Source organism: Drechmeria coniospora, chromosome 02, assembly GCF_001625195.1.
Source record: "Drechmeria coniospora strain ARSEF 6962 chromosome 02, whole genome shotgun sequence".
Lineage (NCBI taxonomy): Eukaryota > Fungi > Ascomycota > Sordariomycetes > Hypocreales > Ophiocordycipitaceae > Drechmeria > Drechmeria coniospora.
The window spans coordinates 5,361,016-5,378,542 of record NC_054390.1 but is presented as its reverse complement, the minus strand read 5'-3'; the positions used below and the strand labels follow the sequence as shown (position 1 = coordinate 5,378,542).

The 17,527-nt window shown below is 58.3% G+C and overlaps 6 protein-coding genes and 1 non-coding gene across 7 annotated transcripts; 2 read left to right on the top strand and 5 right to left on the bottom strand.

Moving 5' to 3' along the window:
* Nucleotides 1-248: 248 nt before the first annotated feature.
* Nucleotides 249-1,004, bottom strand: DCS_04559 (uncharacterized protein; the record flags this gene model as incomplete). The annotated part of the gene is made up of 1 exon (XM_040801867.1): nucleotides 249-1,004. The coding sequence occupies one exon, from the start codon at nucleotides 1,002-1,004 to the stop codon at nucleotides 249-251; it is 756 nt and encodes a 251-aa protein (XP_040656900.1).
* Nucleotides 1,005-3,063: 2,059 nt separating this feature from the next.
* On the top strand, nucleotides 3,064-3,285 carry DCS_04558 (uncharacterized protein; the record flags this gene model as incomplete). The annotated part of the gene is made up of 1 exon (XM_040801866.1): nucleotides 3,064-3,285. One exon carries the CDS (start codon nucleotides 3,064-3,066, stop codon nucleotides 3,283-3,285), a length of 222 nt encoding a protein of 73 aa, XP_040656899.1.
* Nucleotides 3,286-3,822: 537 nt separating this feature from the next.
* DCS_04557 (cdc1-like protein) lies at nucleotides 3,823-5,901 on the bottom strand (the record flags this gene model as incomplete). Its single annotated transcript, XM_040801865.1, has 2 exons — nucleotides 3,823-5,574; nucleotides 5,665-5,901. The coding sequence occupies 2 exons, from the start codon at nucleotides 5,899-5,901 to the stop codon at nucleotides 3,823-3,825; spliced, it is 1,989 nt and encodes a 662-aa protein (XP_040656898.1).
* Nucleotides 5,902-6,878: 977 nt separating this feature from the next.
* DCS_04556 (uncharacterized protein) lies at nucleotides 6,879-11,646 on the bottom strand (the record flags this gene model as incomplete). The annotated part of the gene is made up of 4 exons (XM_040801864.1): nucleotides 6,879-8,127; nucleotides 8,199-8,372; nucleotides 8,429-9,839; nucleotides 9,885-11,646. The coding sequence occupies 4 exons, from the start codon at nucleotides 11,644-11,646 to the stop codon at nucleotides 6,879-6,881; spliced, it is 4,596 nt and encodes a 1,531-aa protein (XP_040656897.1).
* Nucleotides 11,647-13,467: 1,821 nt separating this feature from the next.
* Nucleotides 13,468-13,552, bottom strand: DCS_t50. Its single transcript has one exon. It is a non-coding gene; the product is annotated as a tRNA-Ile (tRNA).
* A 438-nt stretch (nucleotides 13,553-13,990) lies between these two features.
* Nucleotides 13,991-16,000, top strand: DCS_04555 (2-succinylbenzoate-CoA ligase; the record flags this gene model as incomplete). The annotated part of the gene is made up of 3 exons (XM_040801863.1): nucleotides 13,991-14,363; nucleotides 14,471-14,766; nucleotides 14,816-16,000. 3 exons carry the CDS (start codon nucleotides 13,991-13,993, stop codon nucleotides 15,998-16,000), a joined length of 1,854 nt encoding a protein of 617 aa, XP_040656896.1.
* A 369-nt stretch (nucleotides 16,001-16,369) lies between these two features.
* DCS_04554 (uncharacterized protein) lies at nucleotides 16,370-17,264 on the bottom strand (the record flags this gene model as incomplete). Its single annotated transcript, XM_040801862.1, has 3 exons — nucleotides 16,370-16,858; nucleotides 16,908-16,979; nucleotides 17,052-17,264. The coding sequence occupies 3 exons, from the start codon at nucleotides 17,262-17,264 to the stop codon at nucleotides 16,370-16,372; spliced, it is 774 nt and encodes a 257-aa protein (XP_040656895.1).
* Between the last annotated feature and the right edge of the window lie 263 nt (nucleotides 17,265-17,527).

Sequence of the window (17,527 nt, the reverse complement as noted above, 5' to 3'; positions counted from 1 at the left end):
GTCAAAGAGTGCTTGGCGACAGACGTGGTGCAACATCAAAGTATGCCGTGGGTGCATCGACCGCGGGTGCGTCTCTCGTGGGTGCATCTGCCATGAGTCCATCTGGCGTGCATGCATCTGCCATGGGTGCATCTGCGAGGTCTGGGCAGAGTCCGACAGGATAGGAGGAGGTGGGTGACGAGAAGCATAAGTTTTTATAATGGGAACATTGAACAGTTTTTGTTACATCGTATTGCATTGGACATTCCCTAACACGCAGCGACACGCCCTCCGGCAGCGATCATCTGCTCCTTTGCATGGTCCCTAAGCCGGCAGCCGAGCCGGCCGAGGTCCGTGACGATGTGATCGATGCGTTTTCCGCGCCCGCAGCCGACCATCGACTCGGCCTGCTCCCGAAGCTCGACGACATCGACCGACTCGCACGGGGCCGCGCTCAGCTGCCACCAGGCGTCGCAGGAGGGCGGAAAGTCTTGCCAGAGCACATCATCTTCCAGCACCATGCCGTCGGTGGTCAGCCATTGATCAAAGGTTTCGGAAGCCGGGCCCTCCATGTCGGACATGAAGAGGTAGTCGCTCGCATCCAGAGCCATGGGGAGCATGGTCCCGGTCATGGGCGGCAGCGTGCCGTCGCCGACGCCGTCGGGCCAGGGGCAAAACACGGGGAGGAAGTGGTCCGGCGCCATGCTCGAGGAGGGGGCCTCGCCCCACGTTGACGGTGGTGGTAGGTCACCGGAGGATGAGGGAGATGACGGTTGGTTGGAGCTTGAGTTGTCGGAGCTCGGGCTCGAACAGCAGTAGGGAGGCGAGCACGTCTGGGTGCTACGCCGGCGCCGAGACAGCTCCTCGGCCATCTGGGGGAATTGGGCGTCGAAGATGCGATTCACCTCCTCGTACTGGGCGAGCATCTTTGAGGCTTTTGATTGGAGCATTTTCGCATTCGTTGCCTTGATGACGCTGTTGCGCTCGACGGCGCCGCGCGTTCTCCTGCTTGTGCTTTTGGGCATTGTTGCTCCGAGTGTGTGTGTGTCGACTTTGTCGTTTGCGTAAAAGTGAGGTGTATGTGCAGATGTGAGGTGTAGATGTGAGGTGTAGAAGTGAGGTGTGTTGATATGAGAGATGTTGATATGAGATGTAGATGTGAGACGTAGATGTGAGATGTAGATGTGAGATGTAGATGTGAGATGTAGATGTACGTATGGGAATACGCGATGAGTGCGTGTTATGTGTGAGAATGTATAATACCATATGGGAGAGTATGGAGGTTTTTGGAGAGTATGAGGGTAAATATATGTTATGTGTGCGTGCACGTATAGGCAGGTGAGAAACACCTACGTGTCGTGTCGGTGTTGGTGAAAGTGCTTGAGAAGGAGCGACCGAGAGAAAGGTGGTTCCCGTGATGTGATGATGCAATATGAATGTATGTGGTTCCTGTGCTTGAGATCAGGAACAATTGCACTCTGAACGGCATGGAGTATTTCAGCGTCGCAAGTGCCGGGCACAAGCATCTTAATGTAGTCATCTGGAAGGCGATGTGTAAGTGTGCTTAAACGGTGTCAGTTGCGCATCGCAGCGAGCACAACGTATGCAACGCATCGTCGACGTCATAGTGCTTCACCGATGCAACTCCTCCGTCCCTGGTGCGAAGCGGAGACAACTTTCCACCAATCCCATTGGCAGGCCCTCGAGAAGGTGAGGGGAGGGAGGAAACAGCGACTGGCAAGGCGTCGTGGCGCCAGCGCCTGCCTGTTTCGCCAGAGGTACGTACCTGTGACTTGGAAACCGTCGGAAATGTTTGGAAACCGTTGGAAAGCGGGTGGAATTGTCCAGTTGGCTTGGAAGCTGCTAGGCGGTGGCTGGTAGCTTTGTGTAGTGATACATGGACAAGCAGATCTTGCCTGTCCTGACAGACAGCTCGCACGTATCACATGGAATGTCGCCTCCCCGCCAGTAAGCAAGCCAAATGAGTTTCATCCTGCGGGCGCTTTGCTCCACGGCGTCGTGTCATGAAGTCGTGTCGCGTATTCTTCTCCGCGCACACATACATGTGCATGTATCCCTGAGCACCCCGTGCGTGCGTATTGTATTGTCCTGCACACTTTCTCGGCAGATTGATTCTTCAGTGGCGGAAGCCATCTTGCTCTGATCCTATTCCACGTGGAAGACAATGGGCACATTGTCCAATATTTCCTACCACTAATACTGGGTACCACTAATGCATGTACTGTATAACATGAGGTAGGTAGGTACCTAGTAAGTGTGATACATGTACCGGGTGTTTGCAGTACAGTACTTATATTAATACATCTAAGCACTAATACAATCCTCAAGAGTCCTCCGTACAAGTAGGTATGTACTACAAGTTACCACTCGGTACTATGTAGCTGTAGCGTTTCGACTCCAAATACGCAATGCATTAGTGCTTATTAACACCTACAAGATAATATCTCACTACTAGGTACAGTGATTACGGAGTCCATGGTAAGTACAATAGTGCTGCTGCACTGTTGGGTACTGTACTTACGCACCTACGGACTACAGTACAGTGCATGACACTGGCACGGTTACTTGCGCATGCGCTGAACCCGTCCGGAGTCCTTCAGTAGTTGAACTTGTACAGTACGGATACTGTGGAGTAGATGGAAATACAGCTGTATCGCCCCTCATGTACCTGTGCGACGTTGGCACTCGGGAAAGTGACTTGTTGCGTGATAGCCACTGTGTGCCCCCCCGCTGTACTCCGAATATTAATTATTACTATGTACACGGATACGGAGGAGTACAAGAAATAAGCCGGAACACCCAACCTAGTTGTAAGTACTCCGTACTCCGTAAGTACATGTAAGCACTCTCCCGCACCACGCAGCCAGAACACTTGTACTTGATACGTACTGTAAGTGTACGTGCCTACCTCTCCGTCGTCGCCATATCCAGCAAATCGGTTCTCAAGTTCAGCATCACCACATAACCAAACCATCGAGGCCCCCAACACGTTGCGCGGCAATCAACTCCAACCTCAACCTTAGACTTTCCATAACCAAAGACTGAAATAAATAGATAAATAAAATGCTCCGGCGTCCACCCACGACCCTCACCATCACCGCCGAAGACGTTGCCGGCTACGAAGATCGTCGCGCCAGCGAAGCCCTCCTCGCCCAGCAGCAAGCCCGTCTAGTTGCTCAGCAGCAGCAGCAGCAGCAACAGCAGCAGCACCGAGAAAATGCTGCCGATTCCGCGAGGGCCATGCGCGACGAGAGAATCGGCGTCACGAGGAGGACCGGTCGCTGAAGCTGAAGCACCAAGTCGAGTGAGGGACAAGGACGACAACACAGCATGACACGGGCTGGCGCGGATATCGCTGTTTCTGCTTTGCTCTTTTTCGAGCCATTTGTTTTAGGGGGCGTCAAAATGCATCGGCTCGCGCGACGGCAAACGATGGGATGCCACAGCGACTGGGATGTCAAATAATACGGCGTACGGTTGAGTAACGGAGGATCGCGACAGGTGCAACATGGCATGCCCCTGATAATACATACTATATTACTCACTTCAAGACTGATTCTATGCAGCCTCCACCATCGAAATGCAATGTACCGCCATGCTAAGCGATAGTTAGCGCAAGCAACACTCCACGCGATCCCTCCCTCGAGCGCTCCTTCGGTTTCGCCGTCGAACAAATCTCTAGCAAGTACGAGTACAGGTGAACGTTATACAAAAGCAACGGTGCCCCATGGCCAGCCCCTCCCCCCCCCTCCCTCTCTCCCCTTCGTGCGCGCTTGTCGTCGATGGCTCCTCTATCGTTTCGTACATGTCCATCGCTCGCGCTCAACCCTGCTTCGCGAGGTAGGCCCAAATCAGGACCGACATCCAGGCGACCCTCCAGGCGGTCGTCCACAGCTCCCTGCCGAGGGCCCGAAGCGTCCGCCGGCCGCGTCGCCTCCGCCACGCCTTGTCGCTGCTGCTATCGTACGAAAAGGCGTCGTCGAGATTGATGCGCGGACCTTCGACCCCGCCCCCCCAGCCCCATCGCCTGGTTTGCCGGCTCTTCTTCGACGACCACCGTGCTCCTTCGGTTGGTCCCGCCGACGAGCTCCGGACGGCCGAGGTTGCGACGGCGTACATGCGCAACGGGAGGTCGACGTGTGCTGAGTGGTCCGGCGGCTCCGACTTGGCTTTGTCCTTGTCCTTGAACATCGGGAGCCCCAGCGGCCTGTGCTTCTCCGCTTCGAGCGCGAACGGCTGCAGCCGCAGGATGGGGATGAGGAAGGCCCATATGGAAAGGAGGACGAGGGAGAGGATGGCGTAGGTCGCGTACTGGAGGAACGTTCGCGTCTGGTTCGGGAGGAGACAGAGGTGCGTCTGCAGCGTCTTCTCCGGCGACCCGGGCATCGGCCTCCCGTCCGCGTCGACCGGGTTGTGGAGGCTCACCATGACGAATCCCGGCGTCGGGACGCCCATGGCCATGCTGAAGCTCTTGACCGTAATCTCCCGCACGTTGTCCTTGGAGCTCGAGTGCGTCAGCTCGCAGTAGTCGTGGTCGTCGCCGGAGAAGACGTGGACGACGTTGCCGACGCTCTTGACGAGCCTTTTCGAGTCCTCCTCGCTCAGCACGTTCTGGTACTGGTAGCCGGCCGACACGGTGATGGCGTTGCGGTGGTCCGGAGCCGGGTCGTTCGACTGCCCCTTGGCCGCCTTGGTCGGCGGCCAATGCTCGCGGAGCGGACCGCAGGGCGTTCCGGGCGAGCGGTAGAGCGGTACGTGGGTGAGGAGAATGGTCGGAAAGTCGGCCGCCCTGGGGCCGGGGTCTCGCAGGACTCGTTCGGTGCTCGCCGAGGCCAGCTCTTCGACCTTGTGACCGAAGAGCAAGTAGTCTCGGTCGACATCGTGCCACGTCCGCAGCTCATCCTGCACCATCTTCCTCTTCGTCGCCTGCACGCCCTCCAAGAACTCGTCGACAGGCCCGTGGATGGGCTGCAGGTTGTGCATGGCCTTCTGGGCCGACGTGCCGGCGCTCATCGATACCGTGTCGACCGAGACAATCGTGTGGTTTCCCACTATGTCGACCCGGTTGCCGTCGCCGAAGAAGGCGCTGAAGCGGTCGCGGACGGGGATCTGAACCTGGGCTCCGAAGCCCAAATCGTGGTTGCCCGGCAGGCTGGCCACCAGCTTCCTCCCCTTCTGCCACGGGCCCGGCGCGGCCCCGCCGAGGTACCACTTGTTGAAGAAGATGTCGCCGAATCGCTGGTACTCGCGCATCCAATAGTCGTCGCCGTACTTGCGGTGCCACTTCTCCACCAGCTTCTGCTCTTCCTTGGTCCGCGAGTTGCCCCATTTCGGATCGACGAAACGGCCCTTGCGCGTCTTCCACTCTCGGCCGCCGTCGAAGAGGTCGCCGAGGAAGAAGAGGCTGTCCGGTTTCAGCTCCCGCTGGAGCGCGTTGTAGCTGCGGCGCAGGTAGTTGTCGGTGATGAGCATCGTCAGCGGTCCCAGCGGCCAGGGACGGCTTGGGTACGAGTGAGGGTCGATGAGCTGCGGATCGGCCACGAATATCAGGTGGTGAGGCCTCGTCCCTTTCGGCTGCGCGGCAAACCAGGGTCAGCCAACCATCGTTGCGAGGAGGGGACGGGGCAGGTCCCGCCGCCGAAGCGCGACGTTCCCACGGCCTACCCATTTCTCCCAGTTCTGCCACCTGCAGTCCTCGACCTTGCTCTCGAACACCCAGCGCTCGCCCCAGAGCAAGATGACCATCCACAACAGGACGAGCGCGTGCGGGACGCTGAATATCCGCCGGGCCGTCAGGTTTCGACGCACTTGGTGCAGCATGGTCAGCGCCCCGACCATGACGAGCTGCCTGCCCGGGCCGCTTGCCCAGGCCCAGAGAAGCCGAGCACGTCGCAGGGCCATGGCGGGTAGCTTGCCGGTCATAGACACTGGTTGGCGAGCCATGATGTGCCCACCGCCATACCCTCCTCGCCGGGATAGAGGGATCGTCGACGCAAGGTCGAGACGGACGACTCGAGACTGGACGACAGAGAGGTTGACGGACGGAAGGCTGGAATTGGACGAGAAGTGGCAGGCAGGGAAAGAACCGACAACGCAACGGAAGAGTACGCGGTAGGGACAAGAAGGGCCGACGATGGATTGGCGGGAGGCGTGACGACAGACGACAGGTACAAGCCGAGATGTCTGTTAATATCTGGCGATGCCGACGACAAAAGTAAGGTGGATGGACATGATGAATGAGTGTTGAAGCTTTCGGAGGGGGGATGGAGTGGCTGCGAGGTGGAGGCCGGGAGTGCTTCATGGCCAATGAATGCCGCCCACGTCCATGGCCGGAATGCTTGGCCGCTGCTGTAGCCGATGATGGTCATTTCGGGCGTATCGTTTGGCCCACACATGCTGGTGGGTACCCACCTGGAGCTACCTCTGTACAAGTACTCTCCGTACGCAGTATTACTCCGTAAGTACAGTGCAATCCGGACTAATATCTCCTTCAGTGGCAGTTATCGGGGTACCTGCGGTGACATCATGGTACATGTACCGAGTAACGAAGCGTATCGGCAACTAGCAAACGTACACCTGCAACCCAGTACTCCTCCATGTACTCAATAACAGCTCTAACTTGTCTGGCTTTCTTCGTATCAACACCTGTCATGTGGAGAAGTTCAATCATACTATTGCCGACGCCCGACCCTCTCCGGCCATCCTTGCCTCGTGGTTTTCAACTCGTCCTGTCTCCTTTCCCAATTGCACAAGAATCACTCAGACTCGGAGCGTTCAAGGTGGCGTGAACTCGCCTTGGCCCCAACGCCAACGTCCGCAACGACAGACGTGCCGACCTTGACAGCTTCACGCAACTCGCCTAGCCCCGATGCATGATGCTATGTCCGCCGGACTTCCTCCTCGTCCTCGACGCTCGTAGCGTAATCCTCCTGCACCCGTGTGAACTTGGCCGCCTTCTTCTTGGGACTAAACAATTTTTGGAACCCGCTGGGCTCCCGCTGCAGATCCGACGCCGGTCCCGTCTTGGACGCTGTTCCCATCTTGGATGCCGCCTCCTCCACCTCCTCCTCCTGCTCCTCCTCTTCCTCCTCCGCCCGCTCGTACTCGTACAGCAGCCGGGGCACGAGCAGCCGATACGGCACCGTGATTCCCGCCGGGTCCTTCGCATTCACCTCGACGTTCAACGTAATGTCCAATCCGCCCTCGAGGTCGACTTGGAACTGCTCCACCTTTCGCAGCTGCTTCGTCGACAGCCCTGTGGGCGTCCTGTGGAATGGTCGCCGCATGGGGTCGTCTGCTTCCGCGGCCGCAGCGCTCTCGCTTCCCATAGTTTGTGACCTGCGCGTCGGGCGAGCGGTAAAGTAGGACTCGTCCCCTTCGGCGTATTCGTCCTGCACGAGGCCGCCGCGAGAGTCGGAGAGGTGCGCTGCCACCAGGGCGTGTGAAGGACGTCCCGCGTACTCCTCTTCGTCCCTCTCCTCCGGCCATCGACCGGCAATACCTCCATCAGCCCGGCGGCCCTCGCTGCCTCGCCGTCCGAGCCCAATGGTGTCCCTTTGGGCGCCCTCGCCGCTGCCAAGTGACTTCGTTCTCATGAGCTCTTTCGGCCCCTCGTCGTCGGCAGACTTCCGTCGCGAGAAACGGCGGAGCAGACCCATGCCGCCGGACACGGGAGGGCGATCCCCACGAACGGTTTCTCTTCCTCCGTCGACGCGGTCCCCTTTGGACTGCTTCTTCGATGAGAATCTGCGGAGAAGGCCGCCTCCTGTCGGTGGAGGACTGGGCTTACGCTCGTGCACCGACTGCGCCGGCGACGGCGACGGCGTCGACCCAGGTGACCAGGCACGGATGGAGCACCAGCTGCGATGTGGAAGGAGGTGCTTGTTGCTTCTGCTCTTGCCGTCCACTCCGTCTTGGAACAGCGGAACCATGCTCTCGTCCGTCTTCTTGTCGAAATGGTAGACCTTGTTCCGCTTGTTGAGCGCATCCGCCGTCGCGTCGGACGGCGGCATGTCCGACATGGCCGACGAGATGATGTTGAGCATGTATCGCGGGTCCTTGTGCTTTGCCAACCCCATCTTCGGGTTCGAATAAAACTGGCCAAGGGCGGCCAGGTGGACGTCGCCACTGCACTTGTCAGCGACGATCAGAACGTCGTTTCGTGCAGTACTTGCCTGAGGATTGTGATTCGAACCGACTTGTCAATGGCAAGGTCTTGCAAGTCTTCCATGACAATGTTCCGCTCGTCCATGTGGTTCTTGCCCGTCCAGTGATCGTTGAGGTCGTGCTGAACGTCAACCCTGTCGTTGGTATCATTCGGGGGCTTTCCAAAGACGGCCGCCTTGACGGAGCTCATGAATTTCGACGTCGATCTAGTCACGTCAGCTCGGCCCCTCCATCCATTGCGGGCTGAGGGCGCGGCACTCACGCTTTCTCCGGTCTTGCCAGCCGGGGATACGCCATGGGAACGCCAAGCAGCACGAGCAGATGCTCAACCTCGCCACGCTTGACCTCGGCATACATGCGGTTCATCACGTCATCCCACGTCCTGTCGGCAATCACCTCTTTCTCCGTCCTCTCCGTGCGGCAGTCTACGGCGAGAAGCGCCATTTTACCGCCCATGGACACGAATACGCTGCGGCTCAGCTCGTTGATGTACGGTCCGGGTTGGCTGCCCAGGATCCAGCTGGGCTCCGAGCCCTCTGTTTCGCTCACCAAGCTCTGGTGCTGGAACAGCATGTAGTACTTGAAGGCCACGGCGCCCAGTCCCCGGAAGACGGGCGACATCATGTCATGGTGGGGATAGCTGCCGTAGCCTTGAAAGATGTCATGGCCGCCGTGCATGTTTACCATGGGGATCTGCGAGTTTGCGAGCCCGAACAAGCCCTGGGAGAACCACATGCAGTAGCGTTGGAGGAAAAATGCCTCCATCTCGTCTTGCATTTCGGCGCTGAAGGCGGCATCGCGCTTCTGCGTGAGGTCCTGAATGTCGAGCCACTGGCCAAACAGCGCGCACTCGTCGGCGACGCAGTCGTTGTAGATCTGATCACCGCCACCGACCATGGCGTGGAAAGGTTTCGTCTGGTGACTGTTGAGAACGTCTCGCCATAGGGGGTCCGGTCCGCTGAGGTTGTCAGGCTCGGCGCCCAAGCTAAAGCCGTTGCAGGCGTGGAACATGACGTTCATGGCCTCCCCCCGAGGCGGTACCCAGAAACCCATGCAGGGACCCCGATTGACGCGGTAGGCGATGCGCTGCTGCTTGTCCCGCAGCTCGACCTCGATGTTGAATCGCCAAAAGGTGCAACCTCGCTCGGCGTGAAGCCGGAAACCCCTTACGTCCTTGTATTTTTGCACCTTTTCGCCGTCAACGTCGATTGCCTTCTTCCGATGACCAAACGACCCTGGAGGGTCCGTGACGCCAACGGCGGAAGGGATGTCGGGTGGGCTCATTGAACTCTCGAAGAGGCCGGTGTCGCTCTCATCCCGCGACAGGTCCTTTGCCTCCTCTAGAAGCTCCACGGGCCGCACGTACAGCGTCTCGCCGGTGCGGCCGAGCTTCGGGTGGCCAGCAACGGGGTCGACATATTCGGGCGGAAGTTCCCCGTCCACCTGCTCAGGTGGTGGCGGCAGTAGTTCAATCTCTTGCACGAAGAGGCGGACGATGGGCGCAATGTCGTAGGATGACTCGGCGTCCGATGTGATAATCATGATGCTGCCGCGCCAGATCTCACGATCCACTAGCCCGCGCGTTCTCGCCGGAACTCGCTCGCGCCGAATGCCGCAGTATCTCAAGAGAGGGCCACAACTGAGGTGTAGAGCCGGCTTGAATCGGGTCGGTGCTGGGACGGTTAGTAAGGGTCGGCCAACGTTGCGGAGCTACTCACCGCTGCTGTCATCGTACTCTCCGTCAAAGGCCTCGGCCTTGCGTTGGCGAGAAGTGTAACTGTTGCTCCGTGCTCGGCCGTCCACCTCCCACCACGGCTTGTCCTTATCAATCGTGGATAGCTGGGTATGGTCCAGCTCCAACAGCGCGCCGGCCAAGGTTCCAGTTGTGCCTCTTTTCCACTCATCCAGCCACTGCGGAGGTTTATACAGCCCTGCACCGGGCATCTTCCGGTACGCAATGTGCGAGCCATGATCGGAGGATTCGGAAAGACTGTCATGCGATGCGAATCGCCTTGATGCCCCGACATCCCGGATCACCCGAGGCGCCTGCGTCGGGTCGATGACTTGCCTTGCTACGGCCTTGTCATCCGGGGACTTGGGTACGTGTTCACCGGGCTCCGTGGCGCGACGTCGCATTTTAGTAGGTTGGGGTGCCCAAGATGGGCCGCCCGCCAGGTTCGCGCCCTGGACATGGACAAGATGAGGGTCTGCTATCGGCGATGTCGGTACAGCAGGGAATTGTTTGTTTCGCACCGACAACGGAATGGCCTTTGCAGGTATTCGAGATGAGTCAACTGGGTCCCGTTTCGAGTGTCGAAGTGCCCCCCCATCTGCACTCGTCTGCTGATGACGAGGGTCTGCGGTAGGCTGCTTTCGCAACTTGTTGGTCTCCTTACGAGGGACGATGGGGCCATTGTCGATCGCCGACGAAGATTGCGTCTCGTTCCTCGGAGACGTGGCTTCCGTTCGAGCAGCACGCTCGCGGAAGCTTAGATTTCTCTTGGGGATTCCCGAGTTTGCATCAGCTAGCGCTCGGGATGATGATGCCCCTCCGTGCTGCGGCTCTACACGGTACCTGCCCGAGTGCTCCTGCTGTTCCTCGGGCCGTTTTTCGCGCGGTCGCTGGTGCTGCAGGCCTGGTGGTGTGTCTGCTCGTTTCTTCCCCGCCTGGTGCTGGTCGCGAGCTGTCGGCGGCTGGGAACGAGGAAGAGGCTCGGCCTTTGCGGCGATTCTCTGTCTCGCCCTTTGCTCGGCAGCCTGGACACGGGCCCGCTTCTCTTCCTTCGTCATGCTGTCGAGCGTCAGCTCGAGCTTCTGAAGTGGAGATCGGTCGTGTGCCAACTTTCTGCGACGCTCCGTCGTATCAGCCGATGGTCGTCTCGGCTGGGAAGCATGTGCATGGTGGCCGTCCCTCGGCGCCGTCGCATCTCCAGCCGAATAGTAGCCGGGCCTTGTGGTGTAGTGCCCGTCGGGTTCCATGATGTAGTCTCCTTGAAAGGTGTGCCAATCGACCTGCTGCGGTTGAGCAGGTCTGAAGCTGGGGGTTGGATGCGCATCGGAACCATTATAGGAGCTACGAGGGAGGCTGAAGTAGCTGATGGGTGGTCCTCGCCGTTCGTCCGATGGAGCGGGCGGTAATGCCGAGGAGCACAAAGGGTCATTGTTCGGATGAGACATTCTCGCCTGTTGGTTCTCAGACACGACGGCCGCTCCGTCCACCATGACCCTTTGGAAGTCGGCCGGTCTGGGAGCCAGCCCTTGACCGACAAAGACGTCCACGGGCGAATGAGGGCCAAATGTCGAGTTGGTCGCCGTCGTCTGCACCGACGCGTGGTGCGTGCCCGTTCTGGGGTCGAGTGGCAAAGAGTACGAGTTGTCGTCGTTATCGTGGGGGGGGAAGGGATGATGGTCGCCAGGCAGCTGGCTTCTCTGGCCAACCACCTTGGGTTCGGGGAGCTGGCCCCAGTACGGCGCCGACATGGCGGTGACGAACGACGGCTTGCTCGAGGGAGAATAGCGTCGGCGGGATCTGGAAATGGCAGGATATACGCGGCTGGTGCGTGCAGCTTTACCAAGGTGCAGGTGCCTGATGGACAGATGAAGAAGGACGCTTGCCGTCGCCGTTGCTGCCGCCGCTGCAATTGCTGCTGCGCATGTCCATGTGCATAGTAGGTGCAGATTCACTACATGGCCCTCCCCTCTCCCCTCTCCCCGGCCTCTTCGCCATCGGACGTTGCCAACCCAGGCGCTCGATCCTTCCGCATCTCTCAAGAATGCCCGAGGGAGAAATGGCGCGGCTGTCTTCCTTGCACAGAGTACACGTACTCGGTACAACCGCTCATATGGTGTGATAATACCGAATTTCCGCAGTAGTACTCCGTACGAAGCCTCCAAGTTGGAAGACGTGCTGACGCAAGGATTGGCAAAGGCAAAAAAAGGGCCTGGGCCGTGCGATGATGCCCAGGTATTGAGGCCAACAAGCCAATCAAGTTTCTTTTGTCAGACTCGAGTGTGGAGGAGCGGTCGGACAGAACTCGAGTCGAGGTGGCTGGGATGGATCATGATCCAATCTAGCGAATGAATGGGTGGCGGTGCACATGCACAAGCACCTTGCCGGAGGTTGGGCGCAGGATTGCCAGCGGCGTGATGCCAACACGCACTCGTACTCGTACCCAGTCAATCAGCGAAGATTGTGTGCATCAGGGGCATGTACAGTAGAAGTACATATTGCCCATGGCGGTATACTGTACCTGGGAATGCAAGTATAAACACGAAGCACCTGTCTTTTCCTTAATAATACTTGTACGGAGTAAGTACTAGGTAAGTAAGTACCCAGCGCTAGTACGGAGTGCATGCTACATGTGCATGTCCAGTATCTGCCGTACTGTAAATACTTACTTAAGGAATACGGAGTATTTTGTATTACTCTTGGAACAATGGTGATGCTCCACACTGACTGCGACTTGTCAGAGGTTATTCAATATAGCAAGCAATCCCTCCTTTGCCAAGGCACTCCATGCAACCATAAATAATAATACATTGTGTGTGCGTATACAACTGGAGCACACCTAAGTACAGTACAAAGGACAAGTAATAAGTGTACTTAGATTAGTAGTCACTGTGCGGTAATCTGAGCACCGATCAATAACGGGATGGCCCGCCCCACGTGCTGCACAACGAAGTCGGTCACAATGCAGTGCCACATCTACCGAAGGAAGCATGCTTCAAAGGTTTGGTTTGTGTGTACTCCGTATTGCTGTATCCGTGATTGGGACCAACGGTAAGTGCAACCACACAAGCAACGGCATAAGGGAATTGAATTATCCGAATACTATCTCCTGGCTCACCAAGTAATTTACCCAGCTACGGCGCCGGTGTATTCAGTACAAACAAAGTAAGTGCTCATACATCTTGGGACGCGGCTTTGCTGTGTAGGGTAGCGAGAGGAGAGGCAGAGAAAGAAGTGAGCACGCAGTTATTAGTAGGCTGGCTGGTTTAATAATGCTCGCAACATCGTACATTATTTGTGCACCTGGACAACAGTGTGTGATAGTAGCAGTTATTATTATTATTAGCTTTAATAGTTTGTTGTACGCAAAGGGAGATGGATGTAGATGTATGCTTTGTGGATTCTGTCGACTTTGTTCCTCCCTTCCGTCTGTTCAGCACAGAGCAGACTACGACAACACGTGCAAATATGGGGGTGGCGCTTGTACTGTAAAGCAGAGCGAGTCCAACCAAAAAGAGAACTGGCCATGGGCCAAAAAAATGAATGAAGCACTCGAAAGGCGTAGAAGCTAATGCTCCCTACAGGGATCGAACCTGTGACCTCCGCATTACTAATGTGCTATTAGTACGAAGCTCTAACCAACTGAGCTAAGGAAGCCGTTCTTGTGCTTGTTGAAGGGTGGTGCGTAATTTTAAACTAAGAATGGATAGGCAAGTATTTTCCAATGGCGCATGAATCACTCAACCCCTACTTACTTATTCCACTCGCCAAATGTACAAGCGCAGTCCAACAAGCATACACTAAGAGACGTGTCGGGCCGGCAACACGGAATACACCAAACCATCATGCGACAGTAGTTGCCGAAGACACCATCGTCTAGCGTTCATGCAAATGGATGCTTGCTCAAGTGAGTCTGCATTTGGCGACTGGTAGAAGCAAGATTTAATGCGACACTGATGGAGCCATCTGGATTGATGCATCATCTTACCGTTCGGACTATCTGGACTATTTGCATGGATATTTGTGTGACAACGGTGCGGCTCGCGTAAGTAGATTCGAGAGAGTTTCATCTCCGAAGAATTGTCATATCCCACCATGCGTCTACGTCCTGGCCCGAGGCTAGGAGTCATCGTCATCCATATCCCTCATTACCAATCGCGTCTCATGAGCCTTAGTCGCGCCCCGTCCCTCCTCCAGCGAGCGGCCTTTTCGCGACCCCCGTTTCCCTTGCTGCAGGGGATGAGGGGGCTGTCCACCCTCCCCCGGTTGCCAATCTTCGAGGCCATAGCCGGACACGACCCCAAGGCCGTTGCCGTTGCCCACTCATCGTCTGGACGGAGCTTCACCTACGGTCATCTGCTCGCCGACGTCAGCCGCGCTCGGGACCGTCTGCGCGAGGCGAGGCACGGCGCGGACATGCTCGGCGAGCGCGTGGTGTTTCTTGTCGAGAACAGTTACGACTATGTCGGTACGCCAGCCAACCCGTCTCGTGCTTCCCCCCATCGTTCATTCTTCCTTGCTTCAACCTTTTCGTTCTCTCCAAGCCCTAAAGTGCCGTCTTGTTGACTCGGCCAGTCACGCTCTTGGCTTGCCTTGCCGCGCATGCAATAGCCGTGCCTCTCTCACCCGCCTTTCCCGCCCCCGAGCTGCAGTACATCATCAACCACAGCGGGCCGTCGTTGCTCGTCTCCTCGCCAAGGTTCACGCCCCAGGCGGAGCAAGTTCTTGCCACCGAGCTCACCTGCAAACCCGCCCACCTGCGACTGGCCAAGCATGGCTGCGGAGGAGAGAAGGAGGACGTCTCCCTCGAGGGCCCGGAGCGGTCTGGTGCCGGGTTGATGCTGTACACCTCGGGCACGACGAACCGGCCTGTAGGCTCATACCTTGGCTTACGAGCCGGCGTGCGCTGACTTGCGGCAGAAAGGAGTCCTCCTCCCCGACGCCGTTCTCACGGCACAGTCTCGGTCCCTCATCGAGGCCTGGCGGTACTCCCCCTCGGACCGGCTCCTCCACGTGCTCCCCCTGCATCACATCCACGGCACCGTCAACGCCCTTCTCACCCCGCTCTTCGCCGGCTCGAGCGTCGAGTTCATGTTTCCCTTCAACGCCGACGCCGTCTGGAAGCGCCTCGCCGCGCCATTTCTTGCCTCCGCCGGCCCTGAACCGGACAGGACCAAGGTCACCTTCCTCACCGTCGTCCCCACCGTCTACAGCCGTCTCCTCGCCACCCACAAGACGCTGTCCCCGGAGCTGCAAGCCGCCAGCCGGCAGGCCATCGCCCCCCAAAGCATGCGCCTCAACATCTCCGGCTCCGCGGCACTACCCACGCCCGTCAAGGCTGCCTGGTCCAGTCTCAGCGGCGGGAACGTGCTCCTCGAGCGCTACGGGATGACAGAGGTCGGCATGGCCCTTAGCTGCGGCCTCGACTTTGCCGACCGCGTCGACGCCTCCGTCGGCTGGCCTCTGCCCTCCGTGCAGGCACGTCTCGTGGACGTCGACACAGGACATGTCATCCGCGAGGGAGAGCGTCTCGACGACGCCGGCCGAGAGCGCTCGGGCGAGATCCAGCTTCGCGGCCCAACCATCTTCCCCGGGTACTGGCGCAACCCCGAAGCGACGGCCAAGGAATTCGTCCCCGACCCGGACGGCGGCGGCTCGTGGTTCAAGACAGGCGATGTCGCCGTCCGTCGACCCGTCGCCACGGCCGGTCACTCCTCCCAGCCGTGGGCCAAGGGATCCCTGTATTTTATCCAGGGTCGGCTCGCCGCCGATATCATCAAGACGGGCGGCGAAAAGGTATCGGCCCTAGAGGTTGAGCGTGAGCTGCTGTCGCTGCCCGAGGTCGCCGAGGCGGCCGTCGTGGCCGTGCCCAGCGGCAACTGGGGCCAGAAGGTCGGCGCCGTCGTCATCCTCGACAGAAACGTCGTCGAGCGATGGAGTCCCCTCGAGATGCGCCGCGCCCTCAAGAGCCGCCTTGCCAACTACAAGATTCCCCAGGTGCTCCGGGTCGTCGACCACATCCCTCGCAACGCCATGGGCAAGATCAACAAGAAGCAGCTCGTCAAGGCCATGTTTGCAGACGACACGAGCGGCGACGACGGTTGACATGGCCGCATGAACAGAACGGATGCCTACGGAGGAAGCATGCGTGTGTGTGAGTTGGCGTGTATGTGTATTATTATGTAAAGAGGAGGCGTCCAGACTTCTGTTCAGGTGCGAGCGAAACATGTGGAAACGAATCTCGTGTATTCGTTCGTCAATTTCATGGCATGCCCGGAATGCGGCAACATGAACACTAAAGAATAGCCTCCAAATAAGGTCGCGTGTGCCGGCCGATGCAGCCAGAGCGTCGGCCTCGTCAGCCCCGGTTCGAGAGCACGCCCAAGCATCCGCTGCGCGGACAAACGTCGAGCGTTCGAGCAGGGGACGCGCCATGGTCGAACATCCTCGCCCGACGCCCGCTAGTGCCCTCGCCTATGCAGTGTACTTGGCCTTGGCCCTCGTGCTTCCGGCATGGGCGCTGTCTGTGTGGCCGGAAAACTCAACCTGCTCCTGGCTGGGGAGTTCCAAGATGTCCTTGAATCGGCGACCGATGGTCAAGAGAATCTCCTTGCCCTTCTCGGTGGAACGGCCCTTTCCTCCGGCAACGTCGCCATCGCCGCGGTTCGGAATGCTCTTGCCTATGGTGCGAGTCCAAACACCGATGCGATAAAAGGCCTTCCGGACATTGACGACGACGCCCATCACCTCACCGTCCTCCTCATCCTCGAGCGTCTCGCCGATGGCGCCCATCATGACCTGCAGCCAGAGGCGGTCGATGTCGACGCTTCGCTTTTCCCTGTACTGGTAGGACCACTTGCCGCCATGCTTGTTCTGCGGGTCCTCCCACTCGGGTCGAACACCAGCTTTGAACATGTGGTAGTCGGCCTTTTGGGGGAGTTCGGAGACGGGAGATACGTTGTTCTGAGACGTCAGCACCGGCGTGGGCGAGCCGGACGGATGGGAAACTTACGTAGACGCCCCAGAACTCCTCGACAGAATCAAACGTGATGACCTCCTTCAGCAGATCGTTCCAGTTGTCGCCCTAGCACGTGTGAGCCGTGACGAAGCTTTCGGGCATGCCACCTTGGCGGCGGCGGCGACGACGACGACGTACCTTTCCGCTAGGGGGTTTGGTGAACCAAAGAGTCCACTTGTTCTGAAGGGGGTGCTTGACGTTGAAGTTGTCCTTATCGTGGAAGACGGTGACGGGTTTGCCATCACCCTTGGCATCGACGCCGCCAGCTTCCTGACCTTCGGGGGAGATGGGGATCGTCGAAAGGTCGACCTGCTGGTCCATTTTCGACGCCTCGGTCGCCACGGCCGCCATTGCGTGCACGGGGTTTCTGCGCTGCTTGGGGGTATGTGTGGCGGGTACACAAGAGAACAAGATGCGACGGGTCGCGGGGCTGCGGTCGAAGAAAAAAAAAGAGAGGCAGCCTTTGCAGCGGCAGGAAGCAAGAAGTAGGTCGACCACTCCTTTTCCCGGATCCTTCAGGTGCGACTTTGCTCCAGGCAAAAGTCCGAATTTTTTATGGCAGGAGGGCGAAGGAGACGAGGGGGCGAAATGTAGGCGTGAGTTTACATGTACCA